General features: G+C 48.5%; 8 protein-coding genes across 8 annotated transcripts; 6 read left to right on the top strand and 2 right to left on the bottom strand.

The window, feature by feature from the left end:
- Window positions 1-546: 546 nt before the first annotated feature.
- Window positions 547-2757, bottom strand: N7500_004986 (aromatic amino acid ammonia-lyase; the record flags this gene model as incomplete). The annotated part of the gene is made up of 4 exons (XM_056676131.1): window positions 547-1427; window positions 1499-2398; window positions 2461-2567; window positions 2627-2757. 4 exons carry the CDS (start codon window positions 2755-2757, stop codon window positions 547-549), a joined length of 2019 nt encoding a protein of 672 aa, XP_056531131.1.
- Window positions 2758-3222: 465 nt separating this feature from the next.
- On the top strand, window positions 3223-5402 carry N7500_004985 (putative FAD monooxygenase; the record flags this gene model as incomplete). Its single annotated transcript, XM_056676130.1, has 6 exons — window positions 3223-3278; window positions 3335-3521; window positions 3611-3856; window positions 3912-4059; window positions 4115-4335; window positions 4395-5402. The coding sequence occupies 6 exons, from the start codon at window positions 3223-3225 to the stop codon at window positions 5400-5402; spliced, it is 1866 nt and encodes a 621-aa protein (XP_056531130.1).
- A 3848-nt stretch (window positions 5403-9250) lies between these two features.
- N7500_004984 (glycoside hydrolase family 7 protein) lies at window positions 9251-10735 on the top strand (the record flags this gene model as incomplete). The annotated part of the gene is made up of 3 exons (XM_056676129.1): window positions 9251-9466; window positions 9526-9909; window positions 9971-10735. 3 exons carry the CDS (start codon window positions 9251-9253, stop codon window positions 10733-10735), a joined length of 1365 nt encoding a protein of 454 aa, XP_056531129.1.
- A 406-nt stretch (window positions 10736-11141) lies between these two features.
- N7500_004983 (WD40 repeat domain-containing protein) lies at window positions 11142-12438 on the top strand (the record flags this gene model as incomplete). Its single annotated transcript, XM_056676128.1, has 2 exons — window positions 11142-11500; window positions 11580-12438. The coding sequence occupies 2 exons, from the start codon at window positions 11142-11144 to the stop codon at window positions 12436-12438; spliced, it is 1218 nt and encodes a 405-aa protein (XP_056531128.1).
- Window positions 12439-13580: 1142 nt separating this feature from the next.
- N7500_004982 (uncharacterized protein) lies at window positions 13581-15102 on the bottom strand (the record flags this gene model as incomplete). Its single annotated transcript, XM_056676127.1, has 6 exons — window positions 13581-14030; window positions 14100-14308; window positions 14365-14506; window positions 14562-14661; window positions 14726-14853; window positions 14914-15102. Coding segments are annotated over 6 exons (1218 nt in total), but the record flags the coding sequence as incomplete, so codon positions are not given.
- Window positions 15103-16321: 1219 nt separating this feature from the next.
- N7500_004981 (putative FAD-dependent oxygenase) lies at window positions 16322-17977 on the top strand (the record flags this gene model as incomplete). The annotated part of the gene is made up of 2 exons (XM_056676126.1): window positions 16322-16600; window positions 16739-17977. 2 exons carry the CDS (start codon window positions 16322-16324, stop codon window positions 17975-17977), a joined length of 1518 nt encoding a protein of 505 aa, XP_056531126.1.
- A 614-nt stretch (window positions 17978-18591) lies between these two features.
- On the top strand, window positions 18592-19726 carry N7500_004980 (maleylacetate reductase; the record flags this gene model as incomplete). The annotated part of the gene is made up of 2 exons (XM_056676125.1): window positions 18592-19117; window positions 19179-19726. The coding sequence occupies 2 exons, from the start codon at window positions 18592-18594 to the stop codon at window positions 19724-19726; spliced, it is 1074 nt and encodes a 357-aa protein (XP_056531125.1).
- A 244-nt stretch (window positions 19727-19970) lies between these two features.
- On the top strand, window positions 19971-21665 carry N7500_004979 (2-(3-amino-3-carboxypropyl)histidine synthase subunit 1/2; the record flags this gene model as incomplete). The annotated part of the gene is made up of 1 exon (XM_056676124.1): window positions 19971-21665. The coding sequence occupies one exon, from the start codon at window positions 19971-19973 to the stop codon at window positions 21663-21665; it is 1695 nt and encodes a 564-aa protein (XP_056531124.1).
- Window positions 21666-22226: the final 561 nt, after the last annotated feature.

Raw genomic sequence — 22226 nt, 5'->3', positions numbered from 1 at the left:
GGTCTATTATTGACAGGATACAATTTCAATGATGATTGCATTTTATTGAACGGACCAACAAATGACAACATTCAGACAGTCCAAATAATTCAATGTATGCAGTTGCAGGGTCTCGTGGTTCACAGTTCTCGATCTCGTGCAGGACATGCAGATCATCTATTGTCGATCTTATCCCTTCGAAGTGCCTGCCGCTGAAGAAATATCGATGTATAGTCTGCCGTGCTATGTAATAGTTCAGAAAAACAGCCAGGTTCTGTACCATGTACAACCTTGACTCATGCCGTGCTATGCAATACGCAAAATGCCTGACTTACTTTTCCAATGAGTATACAGATGGTCGGCATCAAGAAGCGCAGACAGTCTTCAAGAAACCTTGTGAAAAAGCAAAGATTGGTTCTGAGGCCTACGGGGTACAGTCTCTGGCCCCGCAAGATCATATGGTATATGAGCGACAAAAGTTCAATTCCCTAGATTCTGATCCAACTCCTCAAATAGGCGATTGTTACTCGCTGGGAAACCCCTAAAGTTTGGTGTCTCTGCTTTTAACTAAAGTGTCATCACCGCGGTTGCTCTCTGCAGTGGTACCATCAATTTTCCATCGCGAATGGCAGTGTAGATTACTGAAACTCTTGTGCCAATAGTTTTATTGTTCTTTGCATCTTCACTATCTCCGGGATGGTCCACAAGGCCTTGATGCAGTGGGACATGCAGGGTTTGACGTACCCAGAGATAAATTTCTTTCGTGGACGTTGCCAAATAGTCAGGGGTCGATTGCTTAATGAGAAATTGGTGGCGAGTTTCTGCATGCGCCTTCTTCAAAAGAGAAGCAACCCCAACCCTCCATTTCGGAAATACTTTCAACGAATTGAAAGGCAAACATGACTCGGAAGTTGTTATCTGATCAATGGCACAATGGGCTGAGTCCGCGGCAACTTTCTCGCATCGAGTTTCAATCTCGTCTGAGTCATTATGCGCATCCCATGACTCAGTGATAGCGACCCATAGTGTATCAAAATCTGGGATCTCCCCAGCGCACCATAGTTCTTGGTAAAGATCGTGGAGCGCTACCTTTGCAGTGGCAAAGAATTCCAGAGTCATAGCTCGTAGATCGAGTGCTTGGCAGAGAACGTAAAGATGAGCTGCACACATCATGGTGACAATGTCAACACCTTCCTTGACGTATCGGCATGCAATTAAAGCCAGTGAATTGACTGATTGGTTGTTCATATCAGCCACATGCACATGACTGACAACGGAATTGCCCAAAAATGCGAGTTCCGAGAAGTAGGCCGACATATTGATGTCAATGCCCTTGCATGTAAATGAGATACTCGGGTCATCGAAGCACAGATTAGGTGGCAATCCTTTGTTCAGATTTGGGTTGATGATCTCCTGGCACTGTGATACAAGAAGCCTGCCGAGCATCACTAGTGCTGTTTTAGCTTTTTCCATGGCGCTCGTAATTGATGCAGCTTGGAAATTCCCCCATGGTGGAAACGATCTTGTGCTACATCAATAAGTGGATTATCAGTCGTGGAATTCAACTCGATGGTGACCTGCCGGTTGGCCAGTAGGAGATCTTCGATCACAGGCCCAAGCCACTGGGGCGCTGTACGCAAAGCGTATCGATCCTGAGCAAGACCTTGCCTGTGAACGTTCGTCCTCTGTGCCAACATAGTTCCAGCCAAGAGCCCGCTGATATTCCGGGCCACTTCTATCTGCCCCGGATGTGGCCGGCACTGTGAGATAAAGTCATCATAATTGTCGACTGATCCGAGAAGTACCTCCGTTGCCATTGCGGTGAGTACCTGGGTCAAAACAGCGAGATTGTTGACATCATGTAATGTGAGCGCCGCAGCCGCGGCACTCGGTGCAGTTCCATTCATGATGCCAAGGCCTTCCTTGGCTCTCAGGGTCAGAGGTGTGATGTTGGCTCGACGTAGCGCATTTGCAGCTGACATTACCTCAACCTCTTTTCCTGTTTTTTCATTGCTGGGAGACCCCTGTCCCACCTGCACGAAGATGTCGGGACTTCCCTCAATCAATCCACCAAGATAGGCAAGAGGTGATAAATCCCCAGATGCCGAAATACTACCCCGAAGAGGAATGAGTGGAGTAATTCCAAGATTGAGGGCCTGAGCCAAGAGCTCAATGACCTCCATTCTGACAGCTGAATGCCCCCGAAGCAGAGAGTTGCATCGCAGGAGCATTGTACCTCGCACAATCTCTCTTGGCAGGGCGTGGTGACTAGCATCATGAGGCATAGTATACGAATCATTTCCATGTTCAGGCAGTGAAATAAGAATACCGGATTGATGATGCTGTAAGAATGCTTTTTGGAGCAAATTCAGTTTTCTCGTCCGTGTGTTTGCATTGCCACCGCAGCCAGTATTGACCCCTGGGTGGATCAAATCGATTAGCAGCTTCCCAATAAGCAGAGTCGAATGATGTTTAGTGTACCGTAGATAACTTCTCCATTATTCAAATGCAAGTTCAGCGTAGCAATGCTTTCCTGAACACGCGTCACAATGGGATCGGACTGCAAAATGGAAGCATCCACTGAGAGCCTAAGGAGATACCCTGGAGGTCAAAATCTGGACGTCTTTAAGTTTGCTGGGTAATTTACCTTGCCACAGCAACAATATGGGCCACTTGCAATGATTCGGGCTCTCCGTCCAATGTCACCACGCTAGCGCTGCTACTATTCTCATTGAGAATTTTCCAAGCCTTGCGAACTTCATCAAGGTGAGTGGGCATGATTGACTTGTCTTGCAAAAAGGAGACAGGTTTTCCAAAGATGAATATGAGAGAAAAACAGGTCAACTGTAACGAGATATTTTTGCGAATAGTAGCTGATAGTAAAGTTTGAGCACATATATAATGGAATTCAACCAAGACATCAATTTTATACTTTCTCTGCCCTCATATTCGCGTAACAACGCATATATACAGTTCCATATTTGGATCATTCTGTCTCTGAACAAGTTTTTGCAGGTGCATATTGTCAGGTACTCTATTCCTCAGCCAGATGATCGACTGTATCACCAGATTACGCCAAAGTCCTGGAAAGCAAAGTGGGACCCCTATAGATGCATTCGAAGAACTGATGTAACCCTCCAAAAGGGTGTGAGGTCAATCTAGATATTAAGTAGAGACGGACAAAAAGACCAGACCTGATCTTAGCCTGTCAATCACAGGTCCTAATCTCCTTTCTGTTTCAAAATGACGCCAGATGAATTCAATGTCGAAGTTCTCATTGTTGGCGCGGGCCCTGCAGGGTTTGTGTCCCATGTGGAATGAGTTGTATCATACCTTACTAACAAATTTCTTGTAGGCTCATGGCCGCGACCTGGATGGCACAAACAGGAATCAAGACCATGTTGGTTGACCAAAAAGGACTGAGAACCCAATGTGGGCATGCAGACGGGATTGAGAGTCGCACATTGGAGATATTGGACAGTTTCAGGCTGGGAGAATCTATCTATAGAGGTGCCAATCTCACAATTGACTTGTGCTTGTGGGTAAGTGACGGTGTATCCCTTCAAACTTGAAGAACCCAAAGATGGCTTTTTTTCTCTGTCTTTTGCTCTAACCTTTGAGTACTATGCAGAATCAGTTGGAGAATGGCGATATACAACGTCAGACTGTGCTCAATAATGCGAGTCCGGGGCTTTCCCGATATCACGAAGCCACCTATGGGCAGGCAAAGATTGAGGAAAATTTCTTGAAATTTCTTCGGTCCAGCAACTCAGTCGAGGTTCGGTGGAACACGGCGCCTGTCAAATTAGACATTCTGCAAGACTACACAGACTATCCCGTGCGAGTGGTGATACAGACAAAACAGTCGAATGCAGAGGTGTGTACTTTTTGTTTCTCGCTCAATCGTGAGCAAAGTCTGACATTTTTCTTAGTGTACCTTAGCCACGGTCAACGCCAAATACGTGGTTGGTTGCGACGGAGCCCGAAGTTGGGTCCGAAAACGACTCGGTCTTACGCTTGAAGGAAATCATGTGGACGAGAATTGGGGAGTGATTGATGTGATACCTGCGACCAATTTTCGTGAGCTTGACTTGTTAGAGCCTTTCCTCTGACTGATCACTAATGGAATTCGAAGCCGACATCCGTAAAAGATGCATTATAAAATCCGAGGCTGGTCACTTGATGATTATACCACGAGAAGAAAGACTAGTCCGATTTTATGTTCAGCTTTCTCCCGGAGCTGCCGCGCTGTTTAGGGCTGAATATCATCCGAAAGCCCTGGTCGCGATTGTGAAAGATATCCTGCATCCATATAGCTTCGAAGCGCCTTATATTGAATGGTCAACCATATACACAGTTTGTTCAATCCCGTCTCTCATAGTGCTATAACAGGAATCTGACATGACCTTATACAGGTTGGTCAAAGGCTGTGTCCCGCTCTATCCAAGCATAACCGAGTGTTCCTGGCTGGTGATGCGGTACATACTCATTCCCCTAAGGCTGGAAAGGGCATGAACGTCAGCATCCAAGACACATACAATTTGGGCTGGAAATTAGCTTCTGTCATTAAAGGAAAGACCATACCAAGTATCTTGCATACATACCAGGCCGAGCGCGGTGCAGTCGCGAGAAGACTAATCGCCTTTGACAAACGGATGGTCATGGGAATCGGGGAGAAAGAACCGAACTCAGATTCCACGGAGCAAAAAGAAACTACTCTTCGTGCAATTCTCAAGGAAGAGAATACGTCTGAGTCTGGGTCGCGAACCTACTATCAACCCAGTCTGCTTGTAACGCGAACATGGGACGACAGACCAACCGGGAAGCGCCACATGCTAAAGCCGATGCTCCCATACAGCAAAACCAATCTTGCCACAAAGATTGCTCTGGGGGCAAGACTACCTAATGTAGAAGTCTTGTGTCAGAGTGACTCTCGTCCTTATCATATCCAGCGACTGCTTCGGAGTACCGGAGAGTGGTACTTGCTAATCTTGGGCGGTGATATATTACAGAAGTCTCAAATGGTTCGCCTCGAAAGTCTTGGGCTGCAACTTGGGCGAACCGACTCTCTAATCTATAGAATCAACCAGCAAAATGATTCAGTCGGTAAAATTTCGACTTATCTAGTTCACTGTGCTCCCCGAAACAAAGTCGAGCTGATGGAGTTGCCGCAAGTCTTCATACCATTTGACAGGAAGCTTGGATATAATTATTGGAAGGTTTTCGCTGATAATGAGCCGTGCAGCGAGGAATGTGGATCTGCTCATGAGTTTTATGGCGTCTCGGCGGAAGGGTGTATGGTTCTCGTGCGTCCTGACCAACATGTTGCATTTATTGGGTCGCTGGAGGACTTGCCTGAGGTCGAAAGTTTCCTCGGAAACTTTATGATTGCCAGTGTAGAAGGGACTGAATGTCAAGAGTGAAGCCGACAATGGAGGACCCGGGATTTTAGATTTGGATACTTGATATATCGAGATTTGGACAAAGGCGAACGGACTGATATTGGATTGAGCAGCGCTTCATATAATAGTTTAGCTTTCTGGATTCTCTCTTTTAGTGCCAAGTATAGCAGTAGCCTATCTTTGCCTTGAGTCAGACAATATATTACATGCTATGAGTGACCAAGCCGCGAAAAACATGTCTTATCAAACCAGGCCACCGTGGAAATAAGGTATGAACATCGTGCAGTGCGGTTGCGCCGTATACTAACATCACCACTGTTGATACTACCTTGTACCTCAACAATGGCACAGTCACGAGTGGGTACTTCCAAGGTTGTTTGGGAATGTCGCAACGCCCACAAGGTTTAACTGCACTATGTACGGTGCCCTGTGTGGGTAACAGCGCCACTTTGGAGTGCTCGAAAGTGCTTGGTAGTAGGCCCATACCTTATCATGATACTGAGAGGGATGGGGTACTACCTACGTATCTGCAATGAACTGTGGACACAACATGAGTGCCTCTGATACATTTCAAGGGTGGCGTTTTCCAATTATAAATAGACTATAATTGAAAATACCATAACAATCCGATGTAGTGTAGGGGTTATCACTGTGCTCTTTCACAGCACTAACGGGGGTTCGAATCCCCCCATCGGAGACTTTCTTTTTTGCTTGGTCTTTTTTTTACACCATTTTTTCAGTATCCATTCATTTATATGCGCACATCATAAATTTCATAATAATAAGTTCGTGGAATGAGCAATTCAATTGTGCGATTATCATTATAACCAGAAATGGGCCATTATATGTATGTTGTACCTCGATACCACATAACCCGGGGGAATCTATGCCAGGAAACTATGGCTAATTGTGATATCGCCCTAAGAAATTACCAGCTATAGGCCGATGCGTATCTCTGGATAGTGGTCATTAAACATCGGGGGTATACAAGAGCTCTTCCCTCTCGAAGGTGTGATATTGTCCGTGAGGGTCGAATATTCCTAGGGCTAGTCTATGCCCCGGGCCGGTGCTGATGAACTGGTACACATGGACGATCATATGCGGTTACCTTGGTATATTCTTTGGGGATATAGAGACTAGATGACCGTGTTAGATCGCGTGATAGGGGGCATAGCCAAAGGTTATACTCCCTCTACCTTGATTTTGCCGAAATAGAAGCAGAGAGAGTGTGTGTGTGTGAGAGAGAGAGATATATATGTACACATATACCCGTGTACACGGAAACCAAAGCACCGAGAGCCTCTGCCTTTACATATGCATAGGAGCTACTAATAATATAGCTACCTCACTCATATATAAAGATGGTATCCTGAACTGGATAGAGTCCTGAGTACTAAACGCAGAGGACTTGTCCTCGGGGTGCCTTCTGTGGTTCCTGTCGTATCCAACTGTTCTTACTCATGCTTAATGTTTGAGCATCAGTCTCTCAGGGTTTGAATTAACGACATTCATACTTCCAAGTCAAATCACATTGTCCTCACTTGAATTGCGTTATTCTAGCAAAACATAGTAATTTTGGAACAAGTCAACTGCACAATAAATGGCAAATTAAGCAAAAGGACATAAGTATTGTTAGAAGAACAAAAAATACATAGCAATCCGATGTAGTGTAGGGGTTATCACTGTGCTCTTTCACAGCACTAACGGGGGTTCGAATCCCCCCATCGGAGTTTCTTTTTTTTTCCTTTTGCCTAGTCTTATTGATTTGAATTATGGTATTGTTTTTGCTCTTCTTTTTTTCGTTTAAATATTCCAAACCTCTTGAAATGTCTCCGTCCCTTTCATTTGAATCGAAAATGGTTGTCGTCCACTTCAACAACCTCCTTCCGCTAGCTCAACGTGAGATACTGCGAATGCCCAGGTGATTAAATTGCTGAGGTATCGTCAATATTACAGCGATTTCTCCAATCGGTGTAGCCGGCCATCTCTCCGCATCAATGTAAGCACAGATGCTACCTACCTAGGCAGTCTTGAAGGTATTCAGCCTAAAGCAGTCCAAGAAGTGACCTAGCCCTGAAGATACATGTCACAACAGGAAAAGATCTACATACTAGTCGCCCTCGGAGATTCGTGCATTATTCTGCGCATTAGCCTGCACGACGCCTTGTTTCCCCATGTTCCATTATTGGTAAACTGCCAGTCGTATAACTACACCCGGGGAAAGTTGTCCACTCACGGACGGAACCCTCCACCTGGGCGCCATTGGTGCACATGTAAACGCTTGGCTCGTATATTGACGGTAGATTACCGTGTCGGATTTGGCCATTTTCACTTGGAATCTGCAGTCCAGGCAGCGAAATTGGACAGATGTAACCTTGATATATTCCATATTGAAATTTTTCACGCACAAACCCCGATTAACGAGGGCAGTTAGAGTGAGAAAGCACCGGCAAATGTATGCGCATTTTGAAAGCCACTGGATTTCAGGGTTGTGACTATGTACTGCACGCAACTGCCAGAGAATGCGGGGATCCTGCACGTTTGTCGGTAATATTATATCCTAGTAACATCTAACGCAGGTCACATTACCGTTGAGCGTTCTTAACACCAAATTTGCATAGGCCGCGACGTATCGGGTAGCATAATCTTGAAACGCCGGCTTTGCCGTGCTGCCAGGGCCCTCTCCATTTGGAGTCTCGTCCTTAAACTAGACCCCGCAATGCGACAGCCACTTGGCATGTGCAGGTGTCCTTCATCTTCTTTGACTTTAACATACTACTTCGGAACAATAGAGGTGCCATGTCTCCACAAATCAGACCATCGCCCTTCGATCTACTATGCCTATTTCGGATGCCCAACTATCAGTGATCTATGCTTAGTTTATTGGTAGTCCGTACGAGGCCGGCTCGTATGAACGGAACCTTGGTCTTGAATTGATGTGCTATTAGCAGAGAACTGTGCCAAACGCTATGTCAAAATAGAAAATATGTTCTATACAGAATAATCCATATCAAAACATTATTAGGTACTGCAAGGGCATTGCTCCGATAATACCCAGGTCTCGGACTGAAACGTTTTGTGTCCGAAGGGCCCGTAGAACAATCCTCCGTGTTTGGGCTTAACGCCTTGCGGATTACCCTTCACACAAAACGCCTTCCGGCGGTTTGATGTCGGTGGAGGAGCGCCGTGGCGCCCATTCCACCACACGGCGCTCTTGGCTGGCTCCAACCCCTTCAACCCCACAAAGTGTCTCATGATCCTTCAGCACTATGATAGTTAAATTTTTATAGCCAAAATTTTGCCCGGACAGTACCGGCCCTAATACCCAAATGAAGGATCGACAGGCAACATACCTTGAAGCGTCTTAATGTGTAGTCATGGCTCCCTGCACTAACAAATCCCCCGAATCTTATACAGTAATGGACAGAACTGGACCGGAAGATCCTCCGTTTTCACGGATGTTGAAACGGCTTAACCATGTTTATCCACTCCAATATCAGTCAGGATCTTGATGAGATTTCTCACAACGGTCGTTCAACGATGATCATTCCCTTCCTGATTCAGGCTCCGGTTCCACTCTCAAATCAATGTACGACAACGGAGATCATTCAGTATGAGAGTTGATTCTGGAGTCATGATTGTGGACTCTCCATCCCGAATCGGTGACGGCCTCACGGTCCGTCACACCGGTCATGCTATGCAGAGAGGACTCTGGGTCAGCCTCGTATGATAATGACTTAGAGGAATCCGAGGAACGAAGACATATAAAGATCCATTCCCACCCCGAGATTATCTCTGTTCATCAACTGCAGGCCAGACAACAAGATAACAAGACGACATTGCAAATCAATCATTTCGCTTCACCAGCAATGTATCAACGCGCTCTCCTCTTCTCCGCCCTGGCGGCGGCAGCCCGTGCTCAGCAAGCTGGCACATTGAAAGATGAGACTCATCCCTCTTTGACCTGGCAAAAGTGCACCGCCGATGGCACTTGCGCTGACCAGAAGGGCTCTGTTGTCATTGACGCCAACTGGCGCTGGCTCCACTCTACCGACGGTTCCACCAACTGCTACACCGGAAACGAGGTAAGAAACCCCGAACTCAAAGGATGAGTATCCAGCTTGATTGACCTTTTCGATAACAGTGGGATGCAACTCTCTGCCCTGATGACAAGACTTGTGCCACCAACTGTGCCCTCGAAGGTGCCGACTACGCCGGAACCTACGGTGCGACCACCGATGGCAACGCCCTCTCTTTGGGCTTCGTCACTGGCGCCAACATTGGCTCTCGTCTGTTCCTGATGGAGGACGAAAGTACCTACCAGATGTTCAAGCTGAAGAACCAGGAGTTCACATTTGATGTCGACGCTTCCGAGCTTCCCTGCGGACTCAACGGAGCTCTGTACTTCGTATCAATGGATGCCGATGGTGGCCTGGAAAGGTTCGAAGGCAACAAGGCAGGTGCCAAGTACGGAACTGGCTACTGCGACTCTCAGTGCCCCCGTGATCTGAAGTTCATCAACGGTCAGGTGAGTTTTAATATCGGTCAATTTGAACACCTTGCGAGGAAATGACTAATGCGCAATACAGGCCAACGTCGACGGCTGGGAGCCTTCTGACAACGACAAGAATGCCGGTGTTGGCGGCCACGGAGCCTGCTGCCCCGAGATGGACATCTGGGAGGCTAACAGCATTTCCACTGCCTACACCCCCCACCCTTGCGACAGCCCCGAGCAGGTCATGTGCGAGGGCGACGACTGTGGTGGAACTTACTCCTCCACCCGCTACGCCGGAACCTGCGATCCCGATGGATGCGACTTCAACTCCTTCCGCATGGGTAACGAGACCTTCTTCGGCCCCGGCATGACAGTCGACTCCAAGTCCAAGATGACCGTGGTCACTCAGTTCATCACCGCCGACGGCACCGACTCCGGCGCCCTCAAGGAGATCAAGCGCATCTACGTTCAGGACGGAAAGGTTATCGCTAACTCTGCCTCTGAAGTCGCCGGTGTTGAGGGAAGCTCTATCACCGAGGAGTTCTGCGCAGCCCAGAAGAAGGCCTTCGGCGATGAGGAGAGCTTCACTGCTCACGGTGGTCTGGCTGGTATGGGCGAGGGCTTGGACCAGGGCATGGTTCTCGTCATGAGCTTGTGGGACGATCACCATTCTAACATGCTCTGGTTGGACGGCGAGGCCTACCCTACTGATGCCTCTCCCTCCGACCCTGGTGTTGCCCGCGGCACATGCGACATCACCTCCGGCGACCCAGAGACCGTTGAGAAAGACTTCGCCTCCGCCAAGGTGATCTACTCCAACATCAAGGTCGGCCCCATTGGCTCCACCTTCTCTTCCTAAAGAGTAAAAATGACAGGCCCTTGCTGAAACTCAACTACACCTGGAATGTGGGGTCTCCGTGCTGTATAAATCCCTGCGCCAGTGGCAGCAAAGGCCCGATTTGAAGGAAAATGGTGAATGATATATAGGGCTTCTTTCGTTGATAGTTTTCTGTATTCTTGATTTCATTTTGTCTCTCTTTAGAATCAGAGTTGTTTATCAGAATTGAATTGATTTCATTCGCCAGTTTGAGCAAGTAAAAAGGCGGTAGATACATTCTCGGCCCGGCAGAAAAAAAAAACGGCCAGCTCTAAAGCTCCAGCTTTCGCAATTGGCTCTCTTGGTTTATTTACACGAGTTCAGATCTTTTACCAGGCTCACTAGAAGCCTTCATATTTTGTGATTTTTACTGCCACAATCCGCAATCATGTTCGACACGGTCTGCACGCTTCCGCTTTCCTCGGACGTGTTCGCTCAAGCTATCCACCCCGAGGAGCCCGTAGTCTCTGTCGGTCTGGCCTCGGGTCACGTCCAGACCTTCCGACTGCCTTCCTTAGAAGCGGAGGATGATGATGATGCCGCCTCGAATTCGTCTGCCCGGACCGGAAAGGGTCACATTGACACAATGTGGAGAACTCGGCGACACAAGGGTAGTTGCCGCACCCTAGGGTTTGGCATTGATGGCAAAACGCTTTACTCGGCTGGTACAGACGGTATAGTGAAGGCTGCAAGCAGTGAGACTGGTCAGGTGCAAAACAAGATTGTGATTCCTCTTGAGAAGAACGGGTAAAGCTTCCCCGAATATAAACGTTGCAATCCAGACCTTTGCATTTAACTGACCTGTGTTTTTCCCGATTTCATATAGCTCTGTTGATGCGCCAACTATGCTTCACGCCCTCTCTCCTCAGACTCTACTCCTCGGCACTGACTCAAGTGCTCTGCACATCTACGATCTCCGCATTCCCTACTCCAAGGTGTCTGCGCGACCTGAGCAGTCGCACCACCCCCACGACGACTACATCTCTTCTCTTACTCCTCTGCCGGCTTCCGAAACTAGTACGTCAGGCTTCAGTAAGCAGTGGGTTACAACTGGTGGAACGACCCTGGCCGTGACAGATCTCCGGAGGGGCGTTCTGGTGCGTAGCGAGAACCAGGAAGAGGAATTGGTTAGTTCCGCCTTTATGCGCGGTCTACCTTCGAGCGGAACCAGCCGGGGCGAAAAGCTCATTGTTGGTGGAGCCAGCGGTATCATGACTCTCTGGGAGAAGGGCGCATGGGATGACCAGGATGAGCGGATCTATGTTGACCGCACCGATGGCGGAGATTCCATCGAGACAATGACAGTTGCGCCCGACTACTTGGGCAAGGTGGTGGCCGCAGGTCTTTCAAACGGAAAAGTGAAATTCGTGCGCATCGGACCCAACCAAGTCATCTCTGAGGTTGTGCACGATGAGGTCGATGGTGTTGTGGGCTTGGGCTTTGACGTGGAGGGCCGTATGGTCTCTGCTGGTGGTCAAACAGTTAAGGTGTGGCACGAGGCTGAGGACAATGCCGGTGGATCTGGCGACGAAGACATGATGGATGATAGTGATAACGATAAAGATTCGGATGACAGCGATGCGGAACGTCGCGAAGATCCGAAGGACCGAAAGAAGCGTAAAAAGTCCAAGGGCAAGGACCTCAGTGGTGGACAGCATGTCATGGCCTTCCATGACCTGGACTAGTGTCTTAATACCCCATATCTGATACCCACATTTGCAGATCAATTGTTCAGCCCCAAACAAGAAAAAGTGTATACATATAGCGTCGGTGTTAGGGTTTCCAAGAGCCAATTGAAGGGAGAGTATCTATTCGTAGGTGGCGAGAAATAATATACTTCGTACCTATGTAATCTTCCCTGTTCATCACCGGTAGACCTCCGCAAAGGCCATAAAGCCTACAACCCAGCCCAACCCGAAAATGGGCTGGGACCCAATAAGACCCAACAGGCACTGAACGATGCAAATATGCCAATTATTCGCAGCTGTATAAGTGATGTAGAGCCTGCCAGTGATTTTGGGTATTCTAATTACTCCCCAGCTCCCAAATTATAGATAATACGATGATTCAGAAAAAGAAACAGCTGCTGACCCCTCGAGACGGTGGTAATGAAGAGATCTGAGGTAGGTAAGATTGCCATGATCACGGCATATACTAAAGCCTCAGGCCCCGGAGATCCCTAGCATATATATATTCCGTACTCCGTAGGCTGAAACATACTGGACGTGAAAGAGAATTATTAATCCGCTATTTTATCCACGTATGCCAAGACCGTATTCATGCGTGATAATGGGCACTGATGGGGCCCTTAGGGGCCCCATTGATGGGCTCTGGGCTAAGCTGGGCCTTGAAGCTTGGCCCATCGGCCACTGCTGGCTGGGCTTTGGGCCCGGGGCCTAGGCCCATTTGTGGGCTTTGCGGAGGTCCAGTCTGAGGATGCATTACATGTTTTTTTTTTTCCTTGTATGGGGAAGACACGTAGAAGAATAGAAGAACAAAATAGAACTGTGCAACCAGGCTCTATAGAAAGCGCACGGGCTATACCTATAGAAGAGAAGAGAAGAGAAGAGAGGAGACGGAGTATAAGAGGGAGTGGAGTAGAGATCTACTAGTCTGATCTATGTGTTGTACCTTAAATGACTCTGTCAATGCCACGTGATTATGGTGCTTCAGGCATTGAGCAGTCGACATGACTGTTAGCTGCTCAATGCGTCTGTTTTGGCCCACCTGGGAATCTAAAACATCGTTACACGCACAATCGAGAAGTACTCTGATGCTAGGAGGCTTGCAATATACATTAAATTTAACTAATTGAAAAACCCTAACTTTACCAAGCCGGGGGAGCATTTTTCACAGGAGATGCACTGGGTTGATCAGGTCGAGTCTCATGGGTGATATCAATCTCATTGGAGACCATGATAGCACCGGTAGAGGTTTTGCCAGACAGAGCGCCCGGATAGGTCGTTATGTTCTGCATTTTGACATCTTCCATCATCCGTTCCTCACTCTCAGTGAATGACATGCCGATGGTCATAGGATCTGTACTCGCATCCCCGCGACTCTTTCGACTGGCGTAGTCACCTCCGCCACCAATGCTGCGGAAACCATTCGAGGGCGTTTTATGTGTCTTTTGAGACAACTGAAACTGGCTGCCGAGAATTTGGCTGAGCCAGATTCTGAATAGGTGGAAGATCATGGGGAGATTGGTCGTGACGACTGCGACGAATGTTTCGCGAGTGCCCCATTCATCAGCGAGTTTTGCACCATTTTCGGGCTCCTATGAAAAACAAATGAAATTAGACAAATACGTTCAAGAGGGTGCGATACGAATGTATGTAAAACTCACCACTAGAAGGAAAACACTTTTGATAGTGGCACAAACAAGAATAAAGACACCCGCGCTGAGTACGATAGTTGCGGCGATCTTTTTCAAAGGCTTCAGACTCGATTTCCAAAGCATGGGAATCGGGATGAATATGAGGTATGGATCGGTAAGGAGATTTGCGGCGAAAGTTACTGCGATGACCGGCTTGGCAATGGCTGGTTGGCACACGTCTAGAGATATAGTTAGCATCCACTATCTGCCAATTATGCCAATAAGGGAGTCTGACTGCCGGGGTCCGGGTTGATCTGCCAGTTTTTGTGGAATGGTCGACATGCGCCAAAGATTGTGATGACACTTGCGAGAAAGCTGCCCAGAACAAAGGCAACTCCGACATAGATGGGGATTCGATAACGCCGGCCGAGGCCATCCTATTGGGTGTCAGTTACTCGTTGCAAACCATTGCCAGGAATCGAGGGTTATTACCATCAGTCGAACGTAGAATGCCAGCATGGACAATTTGAGTGCATTAATCAGTGCCACATACGTAGTCCAGCCTGCGATTTGAATCTTGGAGCCAATTACTCTAACCAAATGGTTAGTGATCGAGTTCAAATTTGCTCTTCGGTCGACAATTGGGGGACAAGTACCTGGCGCGGTACATGGGATCGTCTGGCAATAGTGCCTCTCGCTGGGCGGCTGTCATGCCATTGTTGGCGAGGCCATGAGACACATTGCCTACACTATGTGCAAGCGACGCCTGTGCGGTGTAGAGGATCTGTATGGATTAGAGATTAGTAAGTAGTAAAATGGTATAGAATCAATTAGAGTCCCTTACAATTGCAACCCATACAAGGTAATCGTCGAGTCGTAAATTCCTCAATCCTCCGGTTTTGGACCGCGCATATGTTCTAAGAATGGTCACGGCAACACCAATTGAATATAGCGTCCATAACTCGACAGTTGCCTTGTAGGCATCTGACGCGGCATCTCGTCCCTCCAAGCCAAATGCCATGAGGTCTGAGATCTGTGAATAATAGCGGGGGTCGGGGTTTAGCGGAAGATTTACAACGCATGGAAAAGGTAAGAGGACGTGAATATCTTCGCTGTACTAGCGCAAATCCCTCGATTGCTAAATCGCAGTTTCGCCCCTAATTTGGACACCTTACTCCGTACGGAGTACAGAAAACGAGGTACGATTGGAGAAAGTCCAAGCGTCTATGCTCCATACTCGATACAATTTCCAAGGTTGAATCACACCAAAAGGGTCTGGTTCGCTCCGTTCGGAAGGAATCTCAATTGGTACCATGGTTGTGGGAAGCCACCGAATCCAGCATTGTGATAAAGTTTGACCTGAATTGGGATGGATATACGTCGATCCTTCAGACCTTCACAAGCCCTCCCTGGAGGTGCAGAAGGTTTACCGTAGCTACTAAGCGAATTCGGGTATACGACAGGGGTCTCGCTTGCCCCCTGAAGAATTTCTTTTTTAATCTAGAACTAGGATTTCATAAATTAAGTGGCATTCCTTCTAAATTAAATCCCTAGAATCTAAGACATATACTTGGACAATGTCCACTAGCGAGATGCGGGTGGATCTTGTGTGAAGCGCGTTGGATGCACTACCCCCACAAGTTTGGGGCCAAACCGGATGCCATGTCCAACCACGAGGCAATGCATGTGCCGGCCGAGCGCCAGAGTGGAACTTAATTGTCCCGAGGATTGTGCGCTTATTAAAGCTGCGATTCCGGTTGTAGCATGCATATGTACGGCGTAGGTAGCCCCTGCGTTAGCGTACGGCAGTTCTTCGACTGGGATAAATATCAAGATTGAAGGGAATAGGTTTCAAACGGGTGTATACCTAAGTAGGTACATACTTGGGTTCCGTCCGGAAGGCAGATTCACAACCAACACATAGGTGGGAACCGTATAAAAGTGGAGTCTTATGGACTTCGATGTCTTATCTTTGTCTTTTTAACAATGCCATTGAGGAATTTTCACGGACTACGGAGTGTATTGCGTTATTAAGGGGAGCCAATCTAACCGAGCTCACTCTAGGGTAGTTTTACAATTGCCGTGAAATAATATACAATAAATAGTTAGTGCACCGCAGAACTGACAGGGATTATTTCTCCAAGGCCTATCCACTTTTTTTTTCGGATATCCTCTGACGATCAAACGCAAGGGGTATTTGGTTTTTACTTTTTCCATTGTCTTTGACAATTCAGTACATTCTATTTTGAGCAATGTATTTCAAGACAGAGGTGTTCACGGCCGTGGCGGCTTGGGCACTTTCTGCCGCCTCTCTGAGTTTCTATAGCGACTGCGATTATATCGAGGGAGGTCTTTGCCCGCGAGGCGATGCTGATTTGCAGGCACTTGGAAAGCAGCTTTCGAGCTCTGCCAAGCTGTACTTCCCCGGATCGAGCGGGTTCAAGGACCTCACAACCCGGTGGTCTACTCTAGCAGAGCCTAAGGTGAACGTCGTCGTCGTGCCCGGCACAGAAAATGATGTTGTACAAACGGTGGGTAGTTAATTTTTTTTTTTTTTTTGTTGTTGTCTTTTTCTCCTTCTCTCTTTCTCTTTTTTTTTCTTTCTTTACTTTTGGATCCCTATAATGTCAATCGGGCAAAAACAGATGCTAATTGTAACGATGGTTTAGGTGAAATTCGCCAACAAGAAGGACCTGCCTTTCCTCACGTTCAATGGTGTCCATGGAGCCCTTGTTTCGTTGGGTAAGATGGACCATGGTGTTGGAATCTCTTTGAGTCAGCTGAACAGTGTCAAAATTGCTCAGGATGGAAAGACCGTCACGCTGGGTGGAGGAACCATGTCTAAGAAGGTCACCGACACGCTTTGGGCCGCAGGAAAGCAGACAGTCACTGGAACCTGTGAATGTGTCAGTGTTCTGGGACCAGCCCTTGGCGGTGGACATGGATGGCTCCAGGGCCACCACGGACTCGTCTCTGACCAATTCGTCTCGATGAATGTCGTTCTTGCCGACGGTACCTTGAAGACGATTGACCATAACTCCGACCTCTTCTGGGCGATGAAGGGTGCTGGCCACAACTTCGGCATTGTGACTTCTCTCACCAGCAAGATCTATGCAATTGAGCACAGCGACTGGGCCATCGAGACGATCACTTTCAGTGGTGATAAGGTCGAGGCTGTCTACCAAGCTATCAACGACTATTTGCTGAAGGATGGTGCCCAGCCGGCCGAAGTCATCAATTGGTCGTACTGGATGAACGTCCCTGACCTTGACGCTAATAACCCTGTCATCGTACTCTATCTCATCCAGGAGGGAGTTAAGGCCGTCGACTCAATTTACACCAAGCCTTTCCACGATATCGGAGCACTCGCCATTGTTCCCCAGGCAGGCACCTACAAGGACCTTGCTGCATGGACCGGCATTGCTCTTGACTCCCCGCCATGCCAGAACATGGGAATGGCCAACCCCCGCTTCCCCATCTATCTTGAAAAATACGATGTTGCGGCTCAGAAGATGGCATGGGACATTTACGAACCTGCCGTCCGTGGAAACTCTCCCTTCAATTTCTCAATCTTCATGTTCGAGGGTTACTCTTTTGAGGGCGTCCACGCTGTCCCCAGCAGCGCGAGCGCGTTTGCCTTCCGCAGCGAGAATATCCTTGCCGCGCCGCTCATCAACTACGTGCCTGTCGATCAAGCACTTGAGAACAAGGCCGCTGCTTTGGGTAAACAGCTTCGCAATATCCTTCACGAAGCCACTAACCGCACGGACATTCGCGCATATGTCAACTATGCCCATGGAGACGAGTCGACGCACCAGTTGTATGGCGATAACCAACAGCGCCTCCTCGCCTTGAAGAAGAAGTACGACCCGACTGGCAAGTTCAGCTTTTACGCACCGATCGAATAGATGGATTAAGCAGGGGACTTGAAGATTTGTACATATAACAACTTGTTGCAAGCATGTACAATAAGCACGTGGAGATAGGATCATTTGAATAATCTATAAACAATCTGATCCAATTTAATACTGTTTTGACACCTCCAGGGCTGTATATGCCTCAAGCACCAGGTATAACTAAATCAGGATTCATACAATGGACAAACTCTGCGCAAGTCAAAGTTATCTGAGCCTGAGCCTGGACTAAAATTCAAGCCTGATCGGACAGCTGATATAGAAAAAGCCCCACCCGGCAGTTTGGGGAAATTCATATCCGTCCATCTACACAGTCCACAGATGGCTTTTTCTGTCAATCTTTCACTATAACCGGAACATCTACGGCCGCACAAGGGGAGCCGGGAGCATTTGATATCGAACACGAAACATATGTCAACACGCCAAATCGGCCATTACATACACAGCCAACCGAACTTGCAATGATTCGGACAACGATCATAGTACAACTGCCGATCAAACCCCACGGCCCCACGGAAGGAAATGACGGCCATCGAATGCGGCGGGGTGTGGGGAACGGACTATGTATAAGATGCCAAGTCTCACCCTCAAATAGTATTAAGCACAAAATGGATACCTTCGAGTACAATCCCAACCCTGGTCGTGTCGTCTTCGGCAGTGGCACGCTACAAAAACTCCCCGATGAGATCTCTCGCCTGCAGTTGAAGGCTCCCATAGTGCTCTCGACACCCCGACAGGTTAGCCATGCTGAGAAAGTCAAAGAGGTACTCAAAGGCCAGGTTGCTGGGATCTTTACCGAGGCGACTATGCATACTCCCACGGATGTCACAGATAAGGCTCTTGGGTATGCAAAGGCCCAGGGAGCCGACTCGGTCATTTCTATTGGAGGCGGAAGCACCATCGGTCTTGGGAAGGCGATCAGCATTCGCACTGGACTGCCACATATCTGTGTTCCGACTACATATGCTGGTAGTGAAATGACCCCGATCCTCGGTGAGACCGCCGATGGATTGAAGAAGACTCGCTCCGATCCCAAAATCTTGCCCGGCACAGTCATCTACGATGTGGACCTCACAATGACCCTGCCGGCGGCCATGAGCGCCACTAGCGGTGTCAACGCCATTGCGCATGCCGGTAAATATATCTGAGTAATCTGCATCAACGCCCTGCGCACCACTAATGCGTTACTGAATAGTCGAGGCTCTCTACGCGCGCAACACTAACCCAATCATCAACATGATGGCGCTCGAGGGTATACGGGCACTTGCATCAGCTCTTCCTGAAATCGTTGAGAGCCCATCTTCCCAATCCGCACGATCCAAGGCCTTATATGGTGCCTGGCTCTGTGGAACATGTTTGGGCAGCGTGGGAATGTCTATCCACCACAAGCTGTGCCACACACTTGGTGGTAGCTTCAATCTTCCCCACGCCGAGACACATACGGCTGTCCTTCCCCATGCCATCTCATATAATGCACCCAATATCCCTGAGGTTATGAAGCAGTTGGCCGATGCCCTGCCGGATAGCAATGGTGATGCGATCCACGGTTTGAACGTTCTCTTGACTAAGCTCAAGGTCAAGCGCGGTGTGAAAGATTTCGGAATGAAGGAAGAAGACATCGACAAAGCGGCTGATATTGCACTATCCAATGCTTACTGGAATCCTCGCCCGGTTGAACACGCGCCGATCCGCGAATTGCTTCGCAGGGTTTGGGCGGGAGAGCTCGCACAGGCAAACTTGTAGATATTCTTTGATTTTTATGTTTGACACTATAAAGCGCATAAATAGCCAATTAGCCCTTGAGACCTCTCAGAATACCGTGAGTTTATCCTTTTGCCACAAAAAATTGGTCTGCTCTGCCAATAGGCTCCGTTGTATTTTCCCGTTATGGCGGGGTGAAGTGGGGGGATCTTTTTTTTTCTCCAAAAATTCCTAGTAATCTCATTCTTCACTCTCAACACCACGCTTTTTCACTCTATCTTACAAAATGGGGTCTGAAATGAAGTCGGCCCCTGTGCTGTCGACTGCCGACGATCGTATACTCGAAGAAACCAACCCAGTAGCCCTGCGAGACCCAGCAGCTCCAGTGTCAAATGATGAACTCTCCATTACCTACGATATCGAGCGCACATTGAAGGAGATCCGGCAAGCACGATACAAACGCATTGCTCTCCAATTTCCAGATGATATGCTGCCTGATGCACCGCGAGTATTTCAATTGCTCAGCCGGGGTCTGGAACGCGAGGAAGTCGGCACCAATGGCACGCAGTCCTCGAGCCAGACCGATTCTGACCTTGCTCACTCGATAACCGAGCTTCAAGTGGAGGATAAAACGGAAAAACACTCACCTCGATTTACAATTCTGGCCGATACATCTTACGGGACCTGCTGCGTTGATGAAGTGGCCGCGGAACATGTGGACGCAGATGTGGTTGTGCATTACGGGAGGTCTTGTCTGTCTCCAACAGCTCGACTACCCGTCATCTATGTTTTTACGCACAAAAATCTGCCCCTTGAGCCAGTGGTTCGAGCATTCAAGGCAACTTATCCTGACCCAACGACCAAGGTTGTCATCGCAGCCGACGTTACCTATGCAGATCACGTTCCTACGGTATACAATCGCCTAGTGGAAGAGGGTTATACCAAGCTCTATGCAACGGAGGTTGTTCATAAGCCTTCCTCACCTATTCCCAACCGTACAGTCCCTGAGTCGGTCCAAGAGACTCCTGAGACGCTGGGCGACTGGCAACTGTTTCATATTTCGGATCCGCCAACAGCTCTCATGATGACCCTTGCATCTCGCGTTGCCGCGATCCATATTTATCCCACCAATGACCTTTCGAATGAGAATATCAAACCATTGCCTGCGTCGACTGCTGCGGTTTTGCGGCGCCGCTATGGCACTCTTGCATCTCTGACGACCGTGCCTATCTGGGGCATTCTCATCAACACTCTAAGTGTCAAGAACTACTTGCATATTGTGGAACATGTCAAGGAACGAATTGCCAAAGCAGGCAAGAAGAGCTACATGTTCGTGGTTGGTAAACTGAACGCTGCCAAGGTTGCCAATTTCAGTGAAATTGGCGGTTGGGTGGTTATTGGCTGCTGGGAGAGCTCCCTGGTGGATAGCACAGATTTCTGGAAGCCAGTCATCACGCCCTTTGAATTAGAGCTGGCCTTGAAAGACGATTCAGACCGGGTGTGGACAGGAGCATGGCAGAGCGACTTCCAGGCCGTCCTCGATGCACCAGCCCAGGAGGCCAACGGAAATGGAGATGAGCAGGGGACACCCAATGGCGCAACCATGTCCGACGAGGATGACATGTCAGAACCCGAGTCGGCACCGCCCGAATTTGACCTGCGCACCGGTCGATACGTCTCAAATTCCCGTCCAATGCGTGAACCCGCGCCTCGCGCTTCGCAGGTTGATGGATCATCCACCACTGGGCCATCCGCTGCTAGGGCGCTGGCACGACGAGCTAAGGGTGACTTAGCTATGATTGGCGGTGCCGTTTCACCAGGAGCAGAATACTTGCGATCACAACGGACATGGACGGGTCTGGGTAGTGACTTTAATATTCGATATGATGAGGAAGACTCGGAGGATAGTACCCTGGTCAAGGAAGGACGCAGGGGTATTGCGAGGGGCTATACTGTAGGCGATGCAACCGACAAACATTAGTCCACATGGCCTAGCATAGCATAGAAACCAGCACTAGACTCAGCGATCAATGCAATTTATTTTGAAGAGCCAAATCCATGAACTACCTGGGCAGATCATGGAAATCTGGGGGTTTGATGGCCATCACATGACGGCTCCCAACGGGCGCATCCGGATATCACCTTGTCTCGCTCAGCTTCTGCTCTTCTCTTTTTTTTTTCTTCTCCCATCCCTTTTCTTTAGGAATATAGGGTGGGCAATAAAAGTGCTTCTTTCTTTGCCTTGCCCTTCTCTTTGGGAACTTCGTCTTTCCCCTCATTCTTATACCCTTTGCTATACCCCTCTCTTTTCTCCCTTTCCCTTCAACCACCCCCAATCCTTCAGCCCTTGCGACTTCGTCTTCTCAATTATCGATCTTTTACCTTTCATGGCCTTGCATGGTGGCTTACCTCAGGGTGTGCTTACCCCCTCGATTATATCGTCAAGTTGTCTTATCATGTGCCGCGTCTCTACCCGCCGAGCTCGCGACCTCGCGCTACCTCGATTTTCGACCTAAGAGACAATATCTTTCGTTCGAGGAGC

Source organism: Penicillium coprophilum (genome assembly GCF_028826855.1).
Source record: "Penicillium coprophilum strain IBT 35676 chromosome Unknown utg000004l_segment0_segment0, whole genome shotgun sequence".
NCBI lineage: Eukaryota > Fungi > Ascomycota > Eurotiomycetes > Eurotiales > Aspergillaceae > Penicillium > Penicillium coprophilum.
The sequence above is the reverse complement of the archived record's forward strand: the minus strand, read 5'-3'. Positions and strand labels throughout refer to the sequence as shown.